General features: G+C 35.1%; 1 protein-coding gene and 1 pseudogene across 4 annotated transcripts; one reads left to right on the forward strand and one right to left on the reverse strand.

The window, feature by feature from the left end:
- Positions 37-10468, reverse strand: LOC109834259. 4 transcript variants are annotated; one of them, XR_002245512.1, is made up of 4 exons: positions 10137-10468; positions 9983-10048; positions 4725-4928; positions 37-344 (listed from the first exon to the last, which is right to left on the reverse strand). XR_002245512.1 is itself a non-coding variant. In XM_020402242.1 (3 exons), exons 1-3 carry the CDS (start codon positions 5025-5027, stop codon positions 175-177), a joined length of 390 nt encoding a protein of 129 aa, XP_020257831.1. In that variant the 5' UTR covers positions 5028-5051; the 3' UTR covers positions 37-174. The 4 variants fall into 4 exon arrangements, 1 of the variants encoding a protein (XP_020257831.1); XR_002245511.1 differs by lacking the exon at positions 4725-4928 and adding an exon at positions 5062-5124; XR_002245510.1 differs by lacking the exon at positions 4725-4928.
- On the forward strand, positions 10106-18097 carry LOC109834260 (annotated as a pseudogene).

Here is a 19982-nt window from a genome sequence, read left to right on the forward strand (position 1 = left end):
ATAATTTTAAAAAAAATTGAGAAGGCTCTGCATAGATTTAAAATAACGATTGCTATGGCATGATAAAAAGTGATGGATATTGTACTTAAACATTGTATGTATTACTTTATTTAAGAATAAGTATCAACAATTATCAATAGAATTATAGCATGTAGAATATTGATACATTACCTCTCAGTCGGCAAAAATTAATTTTAGTAGTTTTCCTGATCCTTTGTTGTTCTCATAAGATGACTCAATAGTTCTTAGGATAATAACATGAATGGTCCACTCTCTTTGAAATTTTTTTAGTTGGCGTATTTGGATGTGTGGAATTGGTGCTTCGTTGTTGGATGACATTGTTCCTGCAAGAATTTGAATAGTTTGTTATATATAAATAACAACGCATCTGAAGTACTAAATAAACTCAAAAAGAAAATAAAATAAGACTATTTCTATATTAAAGGTGTGACACTAATTATAGTAATTTGAATTTATAAATTAATATTATTTACAATGTTTAAAGTTATTTTAATTTTGATTAGTACATGAATTTGAATGAAGAGAGTGAATCATGTAATAATGAATTGTAAAATTTTAATTATTTTTAAGAAAAAAACTTTAATAAAATTGCAGCTACTTATTATATAAACTCCTAACCTTCAAAAATGTTATTTGTCATTTGAATTATTCCTCGTTGTCCTTTGGCTGGAGAACTTCCTTGTATACAACATTTTTTGTATATTTTTCCTCTTCAAATTTTCCATCTGATGTTATTAAGACCTTGGTTGTCATCATAGAAGTACCCCACGATAAAGCAACATATAATTGCCCATAAGAGAACACTGGTTCAGGTAGATAAATACCTACGTTAGGTATTGTTTGTCCTTGGGATTTATTAATTGTCATTGCAAAACATAATCTTATGGGAAATTGTTTGCGTTTGAACTTGAATGGTAATCCTTCATCTTCTGCTGGTGACAATGGTATTCTTGGCAAGAAAACTTCTTTCCCAGCATGTTGGCCCATTGTGATTTTAGCTTGAATTACATTGTAGTTAAAATCTTGACATATCATTCTTGTACCGTTGCACAATCCATTAGTGGGATCCAAGTTCCTTAGTAAAATAATTGGACAATATTTTTTCAACTTGAGCTTGTGTGGCGGTAGTCCATTAGGGAGCAGAGTGTTCAAAAATTCTTCTTGGTAATGATGATTAGTGTCATCAACTTCTTCATCAAAGCTATAGAATTCTTTTCCTTCTCCTGGAAAACTTTTTATTAGTCTATCATTTAACTTGTCAACATATTCATTTTTTGTTGCAAGGATATCTCTATCTTTCATATATTCAATAGATTCAAAATTCTCATCTAAAGATAGAAAAATTGAATTTATGAGAGAATCTTCCGGTAGGTCATCACCTTGATTCTGGATCAATATTGCATTAGGCAGTTTTATGAGATCCTGGGTCACTGTTGGTTCATCTCCATTCCCAATCCTAAGAAGAAATTCACTGAATGCCGTGTCTGATTTTGCTCTCATATTTTTTGAAAGTTGTAGTTTGATCATTTTGCTCCACAAATATGAGCTTACTAAACTTTCTTTGATAGTTTGTGATCTTGTTGAGCGAGGCACCACTGGTAAAACTTGTCTGAAATCACCACCAAATACAATTACTTTTCCGCCGAATGGTTCATCTTGATCCATTAAATCTCTTAGTGTTCTATCCAAAGTTTCAATTGCAACGCGTTTAGCCATTGGAGTCTCGTCCCAAATTATTAGACGAGCTATTCTAATGAGTTTTGATGTCCCATCTTACTTTGATATACCACACATAGATGAATCTGTTGTTGGGATTTTGATTTTAAATCTGGAGTGTGCTGTTCTTCCACCATGCATTATTACAGCTGCGACACCTGATGTTGCTGTAGCAAGAGCTATCATACCTTGCGATCTTACTGTGGCAAGTAGAGCACGATATAAATAAGTCTTCCCAGTTCCTCCAGGACCGTCAATAAAGAAAACTCCACTTTTATTTGCTTCAACTCGTGTTAATATTGTAGTGTATGCAGTATGTTGTTCATAGTTGAGTTTTGTTGCAGCATTTAGATCATCAGTTGGGATTTGTACATCTAGCTCTTCTTTTATTTCTCTTGGGTATGAACCTTCCTCTGAAATGTTTTTTGTTTGTAAAGGTGACAAATCAAATTTTTTATTATCCTTTCCCATACTCTCTAAGTAGAAGTTAATATTGAGAAGAGTATCATTTATCACCGAATCTCTAGTAGCATTTGGTTTCCTTGAGAAGTCTTCAGATAATGGTTCAAGATATTGATCCCACAAATAATTAACATCTGTGGGCTCACAATGAACCAATATAATTGCAAACAAACGTCGAAGTGCTGTTGGCATTTGGAAGACGATGGCTTCATCTAAGCACTTTCTTATGCTATCATCAGATTCCAAAAGACCTAATTTCTGGGCTGATTGCTTGAAAGATTTGCAATGAATACCATTTACCGTAAGCAGATCCTCAAATGATGTCGGACACCTAACGTGAGTAAGCAATAGTCGCAAGTAATATCTCTCTCCTTCAATTGGATTAGCCCCGTTTATTCGACCTATCACTTGTCTCTGTTTTCTTGGACTCCAAGATTTTGATGTTGAATCCCAAACATAACATTCAGAAAATTCTTCATATAAGCCATTAGTAGTAAATTATTTGTTAAACATCATCAAAACAAAGAGACCAACACATATACCCATCCCAAATAAATAGGATTGTAAGGTACCACCCATTGATTATTAAGGATTTTGTTTCGAACCAACATTGTTCTGTTATTTTTGCTCCTTTTATAAACTGGGTAAGCATCTTTCGCTTGTAGTGATCTCGGAGAAAACTCTCTAGGGTAGTGATATTTACACTCGCCATTTTGCATGCAAACATTCTTCATATTTAACTCTCCACAAGGGCCATGCATCATATGTTTTTTTACCAGTTCATATAGGATTGGATTTTCATACTGGTTTGGAATTTCTGCTGATACGTACTTATCATAATGATCTGATGAGACGATTTTGTGTTTTCCCATTAGAATAATCAACATGTGTGCATGAGGCAACCCTCTTTTTTGAAACTCGATGACATGAACATGGGCAGCAACTTTTCCAAAGATTTCCTTTTTAAATAGCTGATCTTTCAGGTCTTGCAATTTTGCTCTAAATATCCTTGAGGTTAGATCCGGTCTATCATTATGTGTCTGTCCTGGATGTAGCTCCTCCGTGATTTCTTCCCATTCAGGATTGCATGTCATTGTGATGAAAATATCTGGTTTTCCAAATCGTTGTACTAATGACATTGCATCAAGATATCTACGACGCATATCTCTAGGACCACCAATAAATGATGATGGCAGCACTATTCTTTTTCCGACTTGACATGCTTTTGCTTCACCAACAGCTAAACTATCAACTATGCCTTGGAATAACTCTGCTCTAATTTCTGATTGTTTCTTTCTGAAATAATCAAGTCTTGTTGTTTCAAGCTTTATGTACATATCAACAGCATATTGATGGAACAACCGGCCTGCCGATGTTAATACTGTAGATTGTCGAGTGTCTCTTATCTGGAACTTGTAACAATAATATTCTCGACATGAGACGCTTCCCGCCTTTGGTGCTTTAACACCTACAAGTTTACAGGTTAAGTTAATTTTTAATGTTTTAATATTATTAAACAAATTTAATTATGATTTACCTTCCCTTTCTCGTTTAAATATGTCTTCTGCAGATGTAAAAGTTTGCTGAGTCAATTGAGATGTTGTATTTAGTTGTTTTGAACGACGAATATCATTTTTCTGCCTTCTTTTAATATTTTGGTGCCATCCAACATCTCCGCCTGGAAAGAGTAAAGGATACTGTAAAGGATCATAACAACCAAAATAGTGCTTAACTTGATGATTCTTTCCGGAGTGTGAATGGACAACTATTTCTCTCTCATACGGAACATTTTCATTATTTTCCTCTACCCAGACAGCTGCAACCTGATCCACTGTTGGCGAGTTATAAACACGTTGATCTACTGCAGCATCTCTATTTATAATGATCTTGAAGTCTTCAAGAGATGGAAAATCATTAAGTTTTCGCAGAAATTTTGCATATGGGTTTCCTTCTAATATATCCATAAATCTTTTAGTTGTAGTCGTACTCATGTTTGCATTATCTAATATTCCCATTCGATTTTGCAACTCATTCTCCGTATCGTAGAAGTAAAGTTGAAAGTAGGAATGCTTTTTTTCTTCTGGAATTAGAGAGGGGAGATTATGATATATTTGTCCTTGTGCTCTAAATGTGAAAATACCCTTTTTGTTTGATGCAAGCTCTCTATCAAACCTTGCCCCAAATGATGTGAATGAGAAAATACTATTATACTTTCTGGTTTGTCTTCGAAACTCAATTGCCTCTTGGGTTTGTACTGTATAAAGGGCATATAACTCATCATTAACATTCACATCTGCTAAGTGGATTTCACCATTGTGGCAACATGATGTTGGTGGCTCATGTTCAAATTTTTTTGCTCCACAAAATAAACAAGACTTTGGAGTGCGTAGTTTATGTAATAAAGAACATACTGGCTCATGGTGAATTTGACCTAGAAAAAAATAATAGATTTTAGTGTTAAATAAATTTAGATATATAAAATCATGTAATTATTTTAATAAATTATAAAATTAATCTATGCAAACCTCCATGCTCATATTCTCGTTGTTGCGCTCCACAAAACAAATCAATCTTACGTTTTCCCTTGCTATTGGTACTACTGCCAGCAAAATCATTCCTTTTCCTCTTTCTATTATTATCAATGACATTCTGAATGTAAGTTGTCTTCTGATCAACATTCAACTGATTATATTTGGTGTTTCTACTCTCATGTATTAGAATGTGTTCTTCTGTTAAAAATAATGAAATACACTATTAATAAACATAAATACACATAAAGCAATAATAATATATATTTATGTTGAATTCAAACCTTGGTTTGAAGTCATTTGGAAGAAGGTACTCTTATGCAAATGCACTCACCTGAATCACCGACAACTTTAGAAATGTTTTAAAAAACAAGGAAAATCCAACCAAGTAGAATATCTGCATTAATATGAAAAAATGTTAAATTATTTAATCTAGACGTAAAAGTGTATTACAAAAGTGCACATCATTTCACACAATGTTTTAAAAAGATGATACTAAACATAGGAGGCTTATTAGTAATTCACACAATGTTTTAAAAAGATGATACTAAACATAGGAGGCTTATTAGTAATTCACCAAAATACTATTTATGATGAATTTATTTCTTGTGCACGCTATGTGTGCATGTACAAAATTTGTAGGAAAAAAAACCCCATTTCCATTTGAAAATTAAAAAAATGACAGAATTTGTAGAAAAAACAGCTAGGAATTATGAATCTAAGTTAATAAGAGGCCAAGAAAGTAATGATTATCCTTGGAAAATAAATCATACTATAATTAGAGAAGCAGCCTATATAATTCATTTTTGAGGCTTAAAAATGATGAAAAGTTAGAGAGATGGACTTATAAGTAGGGTGTTGAAGATGATGGTAGTTAATAGGATTAGTTAAGCAGTACGTAGGACATACCTTTTAATGACCAGTATCTATTTGTACATTATATGGATATTTCATGGAAATATTTGAATTCAAGACTTACAAACTTATGGCGAAAGTATTGAACATGCTAACATTACAAAATTATGGTGAAAATGGACCATAACGTGAGGGTAGCCCTATGTATTCTCATTAACTAACAAACAGTATAATCCTCTATACAAACTCTGCTAGCAGAGGATCCATCGCAAATAGCAGTAAGATACGTAGGAAGAAAATGATATGCAATGATACGCAAATGAAGGTAAAATATGCAAATTCTGCAAATATTTGATTTCCTACTATGTCAATGATATGAGCTGAAGATAATAGACATGCCAGGAAATGGATTTAACAGGACTTAATTTTGAGATTCACATAATTATGTAGAATTCAGCATGCAAAACTAACTTCCATATGGTCAAAAAATATATCGCAAGGGCAGTAAACATTCAAACAACTAAGATATCTAAAGTGATGAAATGCAATTTTTACGTATACAACATATAACAATACCACGCAAAGTCAAAAGTGCTTTACAAATCTCTTGCGCGCCTCACCTAATGATAGCAATCAAATTAACCAAATAACAAGTCGAAGGTAGCTATTGAAAAAATTCATGATTACATAAAACTTCAAATGAACTCAGATTACTTTTCGTAAATTGATCAGGATCCATCAGCTCAACCTTTCTGAATCAGCTACGTCATCAAATAATAACTCTTTATTGTGATAAACAAGCATGCTGTTAGCACTTAGTCCTCAATCAATTATCATTTCACAAGTTTTCAGAGGCAGAAAGTTGATCTACAATTTATTATGCAGGGTTGGCTAAAAAGTCCTTCGAAAACCTTTTGATTATAGGCACCTGATAAAGACCTTAGGTAATCAAAGAGATAAGTTCATTAATTCACACCAAAAGAATCATGTTTTCAACAAGTTACTAACAATTGTCATAACGTTGAAGAGTTCTGACTGAAAGCATCATTTTTAATTTCAAACTAACATAAGGAATTAAGGCAAAGAGCATAAAAGATTGTAGCACTAATACGCGCATGGTGCGAAAATTCTCAAATTTGATTTGAGGTATATTGAGCAGAAAACATCGAGTCCCTCAATCTTCATCATGTTCTGGAGAGGTTTGAAATAGAACAATGCTCAAGAGGCCCGGCTATACCAAATTTATCTAACATATATACAATCAATATTAAAAGGAGAAAATAGCGGCATTATTCACTCAAGGAACAAGTAGGCCAATAATAAGAAAAGATGCCACTATTTAAAGTGTTGCATACAGGAGAACATAATCTAGTAAAATCTAACCATCCAACCACAAGCAAAATCCCTTATACTATTATTTAACTATATATAAATAAATAATACACTTCACTATAATGTAATGTATATAGGACACTTCTCTAACAGAAGCTATATTAGATGACTATAATATTATTTATTATAGGACACTTCTCTAACAGAAGCTATATTAATTGACTAAATAGTCATCGAGCCTAATTTTATCTATAATGTAATGTATATAGGACACTTCTCTAACAGAAGCTATAATGTAATATAATACACTTCACTTCTCTAAGCAAGAGCTTGTGACTCTGGTTGCACCTGATTGCTCCTGAAGCTATATTAATTGACTCGTATCAATTAATATAATTAATTGTTTTACAAACTATTTCATTATTTAAACTCGTTTAGTTCTGATATCAACTTCTCATAACTTATGAATCTCTTTATTAGTGAGCAGTCTGTTAATCATTTGTAAAATCCCTTCCGTTGAATATGGAACCTCAAAGATTAGTTACTTTCTGTGATTTTAACAAAAGAGGACTATAGGGCATTTCTTTTTAATCAATTTCTGGAGATTCAAGATTCATTTGCAGCTGAAAATTTATAGCATCTTTTGTGGTTCGAAGGACTCCGGACATCTCCTATTCACGACAACTTACCTAAATTGCCCTTCGCCATGTCTTTAATGTCAAGTTTTATTGGCTTCAGATCAATTATTTCAATTAGCTTTGACACAATTAGAACAGAGAACATTCTAATCTAACCTCAGTCAAAAGCAAACAAGATTTAAACAGTGACCTTAAACAAATCATATCATGCACTAAGCAATTATAAAATTAGCATATCAAACAAGATTTAAACAGTGACCTTAAACAAATCATATCATGCACTAAGCAATTATAAAATTAGCATATCAAATTTCTTGAAAAGGGGACGATCGCAAGATCACAGCTTTGCACTCAAGTACTTCATAATCCAACACTACACAAACAAAAAAGCAAGGTAATGCGAGACAAACCTGTCAGTTCATATATGATATTTATCAGACGAACTCTATGGACCAATATCCACATCAACTGTCCCTTAAAAAAATATCTAGTAAAGCAATTTTAAATGGTTTAAAGTTACTGTAGTCATATATGCACCAGAATTGAGGAACAATAGGCATTTAAACATGAAGCAACGACCAAACGGCCCTTAAATTCACTCTTAGAGAAAAATATATAATATATAACCTCTCCTGAAGCAACAAAATCTATTGTTCTTCATCACATGTATGTTTGCTGTGAATGTTTGTATGCCTTTTCTTGTGTACATGTATCTATATATCTAAGTATGTACTTGTATTTACTATTTAATTATGCATGCGCATGCATATGCAATGTGTATGTTTGCATAAGTACAGATGTGTTGTGTGTATGTATATATGGGTTTGCTGTGCATGCATGTGTATGTGATACACGTGTGTCCATAAACTCAATGGACATATCACATATGCATGTGTATGTTCATGTACCTATGTTCTATGTATGTATGTGAATGGATGTGTGTATGTGTATATATATGAATTTCCTGAGATGTATCTTCTTCAACTCAGAATTCAGTCTCATAGATGATGCGAGGTGAGGAAGAAGAAGTGTTAATGCAAAGACTGTATTTCCTGAAAAGCTATAAATAGAACCTTTGAAAGCTATAAATAGGAAAACAAAGGTTTTCAATTTCTATAGCACCATTTTTGGGCACAAAAGAACCTTGTCTACAAGTCTATTTACCAAACTGGATTGATAATGTAAGAACTCATCACATTGGAAAAATTGGATACTGATACCCAAGGCCAGGGAAACATTCAATAATATATTAACAGGAGTTTTGAACTCCAACCCACAATGTTAAGGAAACAAGAGAATTAACGAAGGATGTTAGACAGGAACAACCAGTCTATTGTTGTATAGAAGACTCCAGTTCAAACAATGCATGTGCATCAGGTTAACCTTGAGTTCATAGAAAAGACTAAGCTCCCTCTATATATTATGAAATATGACTATCACGTTTACATACTTCTTTCGTCCATTCTTTTAAGTATGTGAAAGTTTTTTATATTTTCAAATGATCATTCACAAGAGAAGACAAATATTTCCTACATGTCAACTCACTGGCACGATAAAGCCTAAGAACTGTGAGATGTTACTAAATAATTTCAGAGGCATCAACAATAAAAATACGCAATCAGGAATCCTGTAAGGTACCAGAGGCAATACCATTGTAACCTAAGGAAATTGGGTAACTGATCGAAACATAACAATTTTTGGCTCCTCGAATATATGCATTGTAAGGACAGATGCAGTGATCTTATTACAGGTTCCGGTATCTATAATTTCATGCAATGTTAAACCACATTCGTACATTACTTATCAGGGTCTCATAGAATACCTAAAAAGCAATGCTTTTAGAAGAAAATGAGACTCTCTCTTCCTCCGGCCAAAGGCAACACGTCTTGGTCTAAAAGCCCAAAATTAAGAAATCCATGCATTAACTTAGAATCTGCATGTAACTATATGTTGTTCACCCTTAAAAAGCTGGATATTGATGTCCAAAGGCAAAATAAGAAATTAAAAAGATGGTATGCTCCATCAGGAAATCAGAGGTAACAAATAGGAGAACGACAAAGAAATATGAAAGTGAGGAATCTCCAGTGTGATGTCCTGTGAAAATTTTAAATAGCCATGTATGCTAGAATTAGAATTAGAATAGGAATAACAATGCTAGACAAAGTGGAAAGATAACGCAAGTTACTAATAAGACATCATGATACTAATTCACAGTTGTCACATGAAACTTTTTGATGAAATTAAAAAAAGAAGTTTGGCTCATAGAAAACATTCAAACTCCCAGTCGCAATTTTTAATAAGATGATCAATCATATAGCATATAAAACCATACTTATAGGTATTAATGCTTGAACATGAACAGAGTATTGAAACATTTAGGGTAGATTCTAAACTGTGTCATCACTATTTCATATATAATACATGGCTTACCTGATGAAACTGACAAAGGAGCAATATGAAGAATTGAAGCAAGCCCTGATTCGGACAATCCTTGACCTATTGTTGAATTAGAACAGAAAGAGATGATGGCTAATTAGAACAAAATTAAATTAAATGAAGAGCAAAAAAGTAAAATAATTCTTACCGATGCCAAAATTCAGACAACTGAGGAGATGATGGCGGAGGCGCAGAGATTATGATTAGGGCAGTAACAATCATCTTTGGAAATTTATGGCTTAAGACCGTGGGACGTCGTAACGTAAGAACTGAGAGAAGGCGGAGAGAAGGCGGAACCTAAGGAAGATTTAGGGTAACGGATGAAGTGTTGAATTGATTTCATCTTAAAAAGTTTTAACGGAAGATCGAATGGGCTGAGGAGAAGGCGGAGAGGAGGAACCGAAGGAATATTTAGGGCTTTTGATTTCTTCGGATGTTGTAAGGGATAAGGTTGGTATATATATTTCGGTTGAAGGTTAATTTGGGGAGGGAATTTTTTTTCAGGAACTCCCTCTTTTAAGGGGTAAATAGATAAATAGATCAATCTACTATTAACTGTTGATAGAAGTTGACTTGTTTTAAATTTCTGTATAACTTATAAAGTATGAACTTAATATAAAATCATAGACTAGTTAAATGAGCTTGGGTTCCTTGTTCCATCTGCTTTTAACTCCAAGCAGATACCTATATTAGGAGGAAGACGAAGTCATATGTTTTCGATGTTTATTTCTCATTTTCTGAGACCTTTCAAAATGAGTATGCTAATTGTTCTGTTTAGTAAGAATATGATTATAAGTTGTGCTTGTTTTGAGGTTTTACTTGTTTTGAATTGTTCAGCAGTTTTCTCAGTAGTATCAAGCCTTAAAAATACCTCTTGGCCATTTTAAAGTTCTCTTCCGTGGAGACCCTTAAATGTTTGTCGTTAGAATTTTTTATGTCATTGTCTGTTTCCATGTTATAGACCCCGAGTCCTTAAATTGAGAAAGCCTCATTTGTTGCTGTCAATTATACTTCCATTTGAGATGAAGTTTTTGAAGTCTACACTATCATCCTAAGAGTCTTCGAAGATCTTCATTCATACCAAATGGGTCAATTATCCACACAGCACACACGCATAAAGGAATAAAAGTAGAGTGGAAAAATGAATCAATTCACACAGAAGTTTTAACTGAGGGAATGGAATGAGAGATCAGGTGCAATCAGCTTTACCAGATTATAATTCTAATTTCTTTAGCTAAACCCCTAGTATAAACTAGAAAGATGATGTTTGCTTCAATAAATTACTGTTGCATGTTTTTTCTTCACAAGATTGCTTCAATAAATTACTGTTGCATGATTTCTCTTCACAAGACCTATATAATCTTCATCCAACACGGCAGACTACAGACAATTTCTGAATCATTTCTGTTTAAATCATGTTTTGACCTCCAATTGACATAACTATGTGTACTATATAATGCTAACTATTATCCTATAGTAATGTACATGTCTTAGAGGTCTTTATTGATCATACTTGACACAATCGGAAACTCAGGACTCGTAGTAATTCCTTCTTTCATACGATATTAATTCCTTCTTTCATACGATCTTATTTCTGTCGAATTATTCATTCTATAAGCATGCCATCTTCAAGTGAGTTTTTTGTGGATTTGTTAAATGAGTTGAATGAATCAACGGAGATGATTGATGATGATCATGAGATTCTTTCTCCATTTGTTGCGCAATCTACAATTGAGAGGATGCAGTCTGTGAATATTTCCCAAAACGTCAGATCTGAAAATCCCAATCTAGAAGAAGAGGGGGAAAATAATGTAGAGGCTCCAGGTCAGCGAGAAGTTCTTGATAGGGAGGAAGTTAAGAAATCATATGTGAGTTTATTTTCTGATAACAGAAAACCAGGTAAAGGTCTTGATCTCAACTTTGTCCCAGCTTCACCCTCTGCAACTGTATCTTTTACTGAAGAAGAATGGAGGGAGGGTGTTGATTATTGGAAATACTCCTTAGTAGGACATGTTATAGGACTGAATGTAAAATTCAAATCTATGGAATCATATATCAACAAAGCATGGGCCAGAATATCAATTCCTAAGATTACTTTGATTAAGCAAGGAGTCTTCTTGTTTGATTTCCAATCTGATCAGCAGATGATAGAGGTCTTGGAATCTGGGCCTTGGTTCTTTGGTTCAAGGCCTTTGATGTTAAAACCATGGTCTATTGAGATTGAAATGGAGAAAATACAGGATTATTCTTACCCAATGTGGATACAACTACCAAATCTGAAACTTAATTTGTGGAGTGCCACAGGGATTAGCAAGATCTCTAGCTTAATTGGGTGTCCTATAACTACTGATATGCTTACAGCTACTAGGCAGAGAGTTAGCTATGCTAGAGTTCTAATTGAAGTGCAATTGCCCCTGAAGAAGCCCCTGCCAGACCAAGTTGATTTTCAAGGGCCAGATGGGAAAAAATACAGTCAGAGGGTTATTTATGAACTCAAGCCTCGATGGTGTGCTAACTGCAGTACTATTGGACATGACACTGATAATTGTAGAAGACAAAAGTTCAAGAAAATATGGGTTCCAGTTAATAGAAAGGAAAACTCTGAAGATCAAGCACTGTCTGAACCTGTGCATGTTTCTGGAGATCAGCTTAATGTTAGTTTGCCTGATACCTCTGCTCAGCATATGAAAAAACCTTCAAGCAGTAGTAATGTATCAGAGGCAAATATAAATGCTTATGTCTCTCCTGATAGGGGACACATCTTAGCCAACTCTTCTGCACCTGAGAAACATGCACAGAGTATGAGGAATGATATCCATAGCATTAGACTTGGAAATTCTGGTCTGGCAACTTTTCACCAAATTTCATCTCCAACAGTCAATGCATCTGGATTTTCAAGTGTTAATAGGGCAAGTATTGCTAGAAGAGTTTTAGCAAAAACTCCAGGGAATCTAACTCAGGTATCTTCTTTCTCTCCATTGGAATCTCAGACCCTAGACTTTGACCCCTGTTGCATAGACAGGGGGAAAGGACAATAATGCACTTTGCTATTTGGAATATTAGGGGTTTTAACAAGTCCCCTAAGCATTTAATTGTAAAGCAATTCATTCAAGAGTATAAGCTGGTTTTTATAGCCCTATTGGAAACAAAGCTTTCTGCAGGAAAAATGGATAAAATAGCTCAAAAAATTGCAAAAAATTGGGAATGGATCTCTAACATCCAAGAAGCAGGAAATGGGAGGATTTGGCTTCTATGGAATAGTGATATTCTTTCCATTCAGTGTATTAAAACCTCAATGCAATATGTGACATGCTTAGTAAACACAAAAGATGGTAGACTTTCTTGTCTAATGACTGTGGTTTATGCTTTGAATCAAAGAGAGGGAAGGAAGGTATTATGGCAGGAACTCCAAGACTTCAGGTCATCAGTTGATTGTCCTTGGCTAGTTGGGGGAGATTTTAATGCCATTACTAATGGAGATGAAAGGTTGGGAGGTGCACCAGTTACAGGAGCTGACACTGAAGATTTTCAGCAATTTATTTCCTCTAGTCAACTAGTGCATATCAAGACCACTGGGTGCTTCTATACATGGAACAACAAACAAGAAGCTGAAAGTAGAATCTGGAGCAGATTAGATAGAGTTTTGATCAATGAGTTATGGATCATGCAATATACATCAAGTCAGGCAGATTTTTTACAACCAGTCTGTTCTGATCATTCCCCAGCTCTTCTTACAGTTGGAGATGATGATTTTCAGGGCAAGAAGCCATTCAAATTCTATAAAATGTGGACTAAGCACACTGAATACCTCCCTTTAGTCAGATCTATTTGGCAGCAGGAAGTGCAAGGTTATTATATGTACAAACTGTCCTTCAAGATGAAAATACTCAAACCTGCACTCAAAGAATTAAATAGAAGACATTTCATGAATATCAGTGAACAGGTATTAAGAGCCAAACAGGAGCTAACTGATATTCAAAATAGGATCAACACTGATCTATTCAACTCTCACCTCATCTCCAAAGAAAAAGATTGCTTAAAGAAATATACCAATCTGCTTCAATGTGAAGAATCTTTTTATAGACAGAAAGCAAGCATTAAATGGGCTATTCAAGGAGACAAATCCTCTCACTTCTTCCATTCAGCCATGAAAGCTAGGAGGCACCAAAATAGGGTGTTATCTCTGTATACTGAGGATGAGAATAAAGTTTCTGATATGGACACAATCATCACTGAGCTTATCAGCTACTACAAGAGGTTATTGGGTGTTTCTGGGAATGTTTCTGAACCTGATCTTGCAACTATAACTAATGGTCCTATTCTCTCATCAGAACAAAGAGAATTCCTTGGTTCTCCAGTAACTAGGGAGGAAATAAAACTAGCTGTTTTCACTATGTCTGATGATAAAAGTCCTGGTCCTGATGGATTCAGTGCTTCATTCTTCAAAACTGCCTGGGATGTAATTGGTGATGAGATGTGTAAAGCAATGGAAGAGTTCTTCTATACTGGTAAACTCCTTGGTGTCTTCAATTCAACTTCCATCACACTAGTCCCTAAAATTCTAAATCCAAGATCTCCATCTGATTATAGACCTATCTCTTGCTGTAACTGTGTCTACAAGGTTATATCTAAAATTATTGCTGCCAGAATTCAGAATGTCATTGGTTACTTGATTGATGAGGCTCAGAGTGCTTTTGTTAAGGGCAGATTGATCTCTAACAATATTCTTCTGGCGCATGAACTCTTAAAACACTATGGCAGGAAGAATGTCTCTCCAAGAGCTGTTCTTAACATTGATTTGAGGAAGGCATTTGACACTATAAATTGGAGTTTTATTAAGGCTATGCTGACAGGTTTGGGATTTCCTGATAACATGGTTAAATGGGTGATGGAATGCATCTCTACTTCCAAATTCTCCCTGTCACTTAATGGATCATTGCATGGCTACTTTGAGGGGGCTAGAGGATTGAGGCAATGAGATCCATTGTCTCCTTACTTGTTTGTTCTTGGTATGGAGTATTTATCCAGAAAGCTTAAACTTCTCAGAGCAGACAGGCAGTTTAAACACCATCCAAAGTGTGCTAAGTTGGGTATTACTCACTTGATCTTTGCTGATGATCTATTACTCTTTTGTAGAGCTGATATGGAGTCCGTAGTCAAAATAAACACCTGCCTTCAGGAGTTTAGTAGAGTGTCTGGATTGGAGCCAAACTCCTGTAAATCCTCTGTGCTATTGTGTGGGGTTGAAGACAATACTAAAGTTCAAATATGTTCGTACCTGAAATTCCCAGAGGGATCATTGCCTGTAAGATACTTAGGCATGCCCTTGGTTTCTAAAAGACTCTCCTACTTGGACTGCTCATCTCTAATCTCAAAAATCTCGGATCAGTTTCAAGACTGGCAAAAAAGGAAGTGCTTATCCTATGCGGGGAGGATTCAACTCATCAAAACTGTTATCCTGGGAATTCAATCATATTGGACAAGCAACTATGTTCTGCCGATAAAGGTGTTGGAGAAAATTGATATGCTTTGTGCTGCTTTCTTATGGGGAAGTAAAATACATCTTGTTTCATGGCCAGAAGTCTGCAAGGATAAAAGCTTTGGAGGTTTGGGGCTATTTTCCTCTAAGCTGTGGAATCATGCTGCGGCAATCAAGTGGCTATGGATGATACACTCTAAGAAAGTAATGGAAAATTGAAAATTTCAGCTGTATATAGCATCATCTCTCAATCTTCAACAGCTGTACCCTGGGCGAAAACAGTTTGGGGTGGTTTACATTACCCCAAGCATTCTATAATCCTATGGCTTGCTACTCTATCTAAGCTCCTGACAAAAGACAGATTATGCCGTATGGGTATATTGGAAATCAATCAATGTGTGCTTTGTGCTGATTCTGCTAGTCAACCTGAATCTAGAGAACACCTGTTCTTTGAATGTCAGTTTTCTTCTTATGTTTGGATTAATCTGATGGCATGGATGAAGTTTACTTGGAGATCCTGCTACTGGAGTCAGGTAATGAGATGGTATAGCAACAATTTGAGGGGGATTGGGTTCATGAAAAATCTCAAGAGAATGATGTTATCTGGAGCAGTTTATTGGATATGGAAGGAGAGGAATTTGAGGATTTTCCAGCATAAAACCCGCAGCCCTGACCAGCTTATCAAGGAAATTAAGATTTCGTTACTCCTGAAAGTTCTTAATGATGGTGTTCCTGATTACTTAGGAGAAGAAATAGCACAGTTGTAAACTGTAGATAGGTTTTCAGTTTGTTGTTTGCCGGACAAAAAGTCTGGTAATTCTTGTTGCTCCTATATTTCAATACTTTGGTGATGAATAAAATTTATTTCATTTACCAAAAAAAAAATTTATTTTAATTATTTGGTACTTGCTGTTTTGAAGAAGCTGTTGTCCATGGCTACGGTTTGTGATATCTAATTTAATTTCTGAAGTTAACCCGTAAATCTCTGACTTAGAATCTTGAAACTGCCTTTAGTGTTGTAAATGTACTGGCTTCTGTGGGATATTCATACTTTCCTTTCATATATCTTTTTATATAGAAAAGTTTGGGATTAAGGCTTTGTTGTTGGTGGATCCCTTTTATTTATTGATCATGAAATATGTATATTTATGTAGACACTATTTAGATATCAAATCAATTTTCTTGTTTCACAAAAATAAAAGCAGATAAATGTGTGTGCAAGTTTAATGGAAGTGAATCAAGCTCACTTCTGTATACAAGTAAGATGAGCAATATCTGGACTTGTTGCGGTAACCTTTATGTCTCAAAGTGCATTATGAACTTATTTTGACGTCTAGATTAGCTGATTATTAGTGATACTGACTGCATGTAGTTTTGAATCTTGATCTGGTTGTTTACTGATTACCTGGCCTTGGATATGGATTCCACTATAGAAGTGTGTTCTATTGTTGACTGCATTTAGATTGGGGGTCCAGTGCAGCTGAATAAATCATGATTCATGACATTTTGTTTTTCTACAAAATTTGAGTTTGCATCTCAGTAGCAAAATTAGTTTGGTGCTTACTAACATTTTCATTATTGTCGTATGTTCAATGCTGACTTATATCATCATTTCCCCAATCTTCTCATGCAGTTTGATGGCTACATAGACTTGGAGCCATATGATACATTAGCTCTGAAGGTTCGAGGAGACGGGAGATGTTATATATCAACTGTAAGTTTTAGTAAACAAAACGACAACTGAAATTTGAATCTTTCTTCATCTCTGTTCTTGCTGAAGATGTTATGTATCAACTGTAAGTTTTAGTAAACAAAATGACAACTGAAATTTGAATCTTTCTTCCATCTCTGTTCTTGCTGAAAAATGAAGTAAATATGTTCAGCGTCATCTGTTCCCTGGTGCAGATATACACTGAGAATTGGATAAATTCACCAGGACAAGAAGAGGATAATTCATGGCAAGCATTTGTTTTTGCACCGAAAGACCAATGGCATATTGCAAAGGCAAGTTTTTGTTTTTGCGCCAAAAAAATTGTGGATCAACCCCCTGTATTAGCGCCAAATTAAACTTAGTACCCTATGTAGTTCTATTGTTCCAGATAGACCCCCATAAAAGAGTTCTATTATCACAGATAGACTTTCTGAGTGAAATCTGTCGTTGCGTATAGACCCCCTGAAAAGGGTCAAAAACATTTCAATCAGGCGGTCTATCTGCAACAATAGAACTATTGAGGTTGTAATTCAATTTGGCAATGGAATAGAGGGTCTATCTACAAGTAGCCCTTTTTCCATTATACTTGCCACTACATTTCCTTTGAAAATTATAAGGCAAGTTTTCATGAGCAAGAAGCTTAAACACTTGTTAACTTTGAATAATGCCAGATCCCTCTAGAATGATATCTACCAACATGGAGGGGAAATGTGATTGATGCGAAGTTAGAGATGAACCCAGCTCGTATACTTGGGATGTCATTCTCTGTTAATGCTGAAGGCGGTGTTGTTCCGGGCGCTAAATCTGGCTCCGGGGGTTTCAGACTGGATATCGATTGGATCAAAGCCTTGAGAACATATTAGTTTTGTCCCTCTTCTGGCCCTGGTCCCTGGAAATATATCAATAAATCGGCAATCCTGTAAGCGCTATAAAATATACAGTAGTATTTGTTTGAACTATATATATGTAGCTGATAATCTGACATTTCATTTTCTCTAACAGGAAATAATCAAAGAACTGATGGAAAGGCTACCACACATGAAAGAGCTTATGGATATGTATTGTGGCCCTGATAGAGTGATTGCAAAGCAACAAATGTAGGAGTTAGACAGAGTCGCAAAAACTCTACCAGAGAATATACCTTCATATGTGAAGAGGTTCACTGATCGTGCCATTCTTTCACTTCAAGTTTTCTTTTTTTCAACTTAGTTTAGTTTCCTGTAAATCTTATAATGTGTCATTCTCTGAAATGGAAAACACTGAATATGGTAAACTGGAATATTTAAACAAGCCTTTGAGTGTTAACTTGGAAATGAATGTAATTATTTTGCAATGGGAGCAAATTCTTTGTTTAACATAATATACAACTTGTTTGGAGTATAATTTGATGTTTGGTTTCTTTGTTGATGTGAATGGGAGCAATTTTTTTGTGGATGTTCAGGTTCAGTGTAGGCTTGTAGTTGACAGAAGTCGCCAAAAGTATAGTTTCAGCTTTTACCGACGCTAACCTGCGTCGCCAAAAGTATAGTTTCAGCTTTTACCGACGCTAACCTGCGTCGCCAAAAGTATAGTTTCAGCTTTTACCGACGCTAACCTGCGTCGCCAAAAGTATAGTTTCAGCTTTTACCGACGCTAACCTGCGTCGCCAAAAGTATAGTTTCAGCTTTTACCGACGCTAACCTGCGTCGCCAAAAGTATAGTTTCAGCTTTTACCGACGCTAACCTGCGTCGCCAAAAGTATAGTTTTTAGCGATGAACAATTTTGCGTCGCTAAAAGCTATACTTTTGCCGACGCATAGCTTTTGCCGACGCTGCATGCGTCGCCAAAAGTATACTTTTGCCAACGCAAAATATTATGCGTCGCTAAAAGATATACTTTTCTCGACGCATGACGTGTCGCTAAAAGTGTACTTTTGGCGACGCAGTGTATTTGCGTCGCCAAATATTTTCCTTGACGCACTTTTGGCGACGCGTTAGCGACGCTGCATTTTGCGTCAGGAAAGATTCGCCAAATATTTTCCTTGACGCACTTTTGGCGACGCGTTAGCGACGCTGCATTTTGCGTCAGGAAAGATTTTTACCGATGTTTTTTAAACTTTTGCCGACGTTTTTGTTTCGTCGGCAATGTTGTATTTTGTTGTAGTGGATGTGATAGCAAATAAGGATGGAAATAAAGCTACAAGAGTTAATGAGCCTAACCACATGTCAAGCCAAAATAAGGTGTAATTTCCTTTTCCATCCTCCACTTCAGAGTTGCATAAAAAACTTTTAATATTAACAAAAAAATTTCTCCATAAATATGATAAAAGTACTCTCCCAGAGTGTAAATACTCTGTCCAACTTTTTCTTTCAAAATATTTATAGAAACTAATTTGTTTCCAAAGACCAGGATTTCCATCAAGCCATTTCCAGAGACATTTTCCTATAAAAGCTTTATTCATGATTCTCAAGTTTATGATCCCCAAACCACCACCATATTGTTTAGGTCTACAAACCTCCTCCCATTTTACCAGATTAGTGCATCCTTTGTGATCCAAGGACCCAATCCACAAAAATCTTCTTCTTATCTTATCAATATTATCAATAATCCTTGAAGGAAATAGAAAGAAAGATAGCCAAAAAATTAGCATAGAGGATAGGACTGAGTTAACTAAAACTAGTCTATCACCTCTTGATAAAAATCTACCTTTCCACAATGCTAATCTCATCTCTATTTTCTCAACCAAAGGAAACCAGTCATCTTTTTTTAACTTACCAGGCCTTAAAGGTACTCCAAGATAAGTAATAGGAAAACTTCCACTTTT

This window comes from Asparagus officinalis, chromosome 3 (assembly GCF_001876935.1).
Source record: "Asparagus officinalis chromosome 3, Aspof.V1, whole genome shotgun sequence".
Taxonomy (NCBI): domain Eukaryota; kingdom Viridiplantae; phylum Streptophyta; class Magnoliopsida; order Asparagales; family Asparagaceae; genus Asparagus; species Asparagus officinalis.

Bases quoted from the DNA above. Each gene is read 5' to 3' on its own strand.
- LOC109834259 (XM_020402242.1), bottom strand. The intron at 345-4,724 runs GTTTGCATAGAT...AAATTCTTGCAG, and splicing joins ACGAGAATATGAGCATGGAG to GAACAATGTCATCCAACAAC.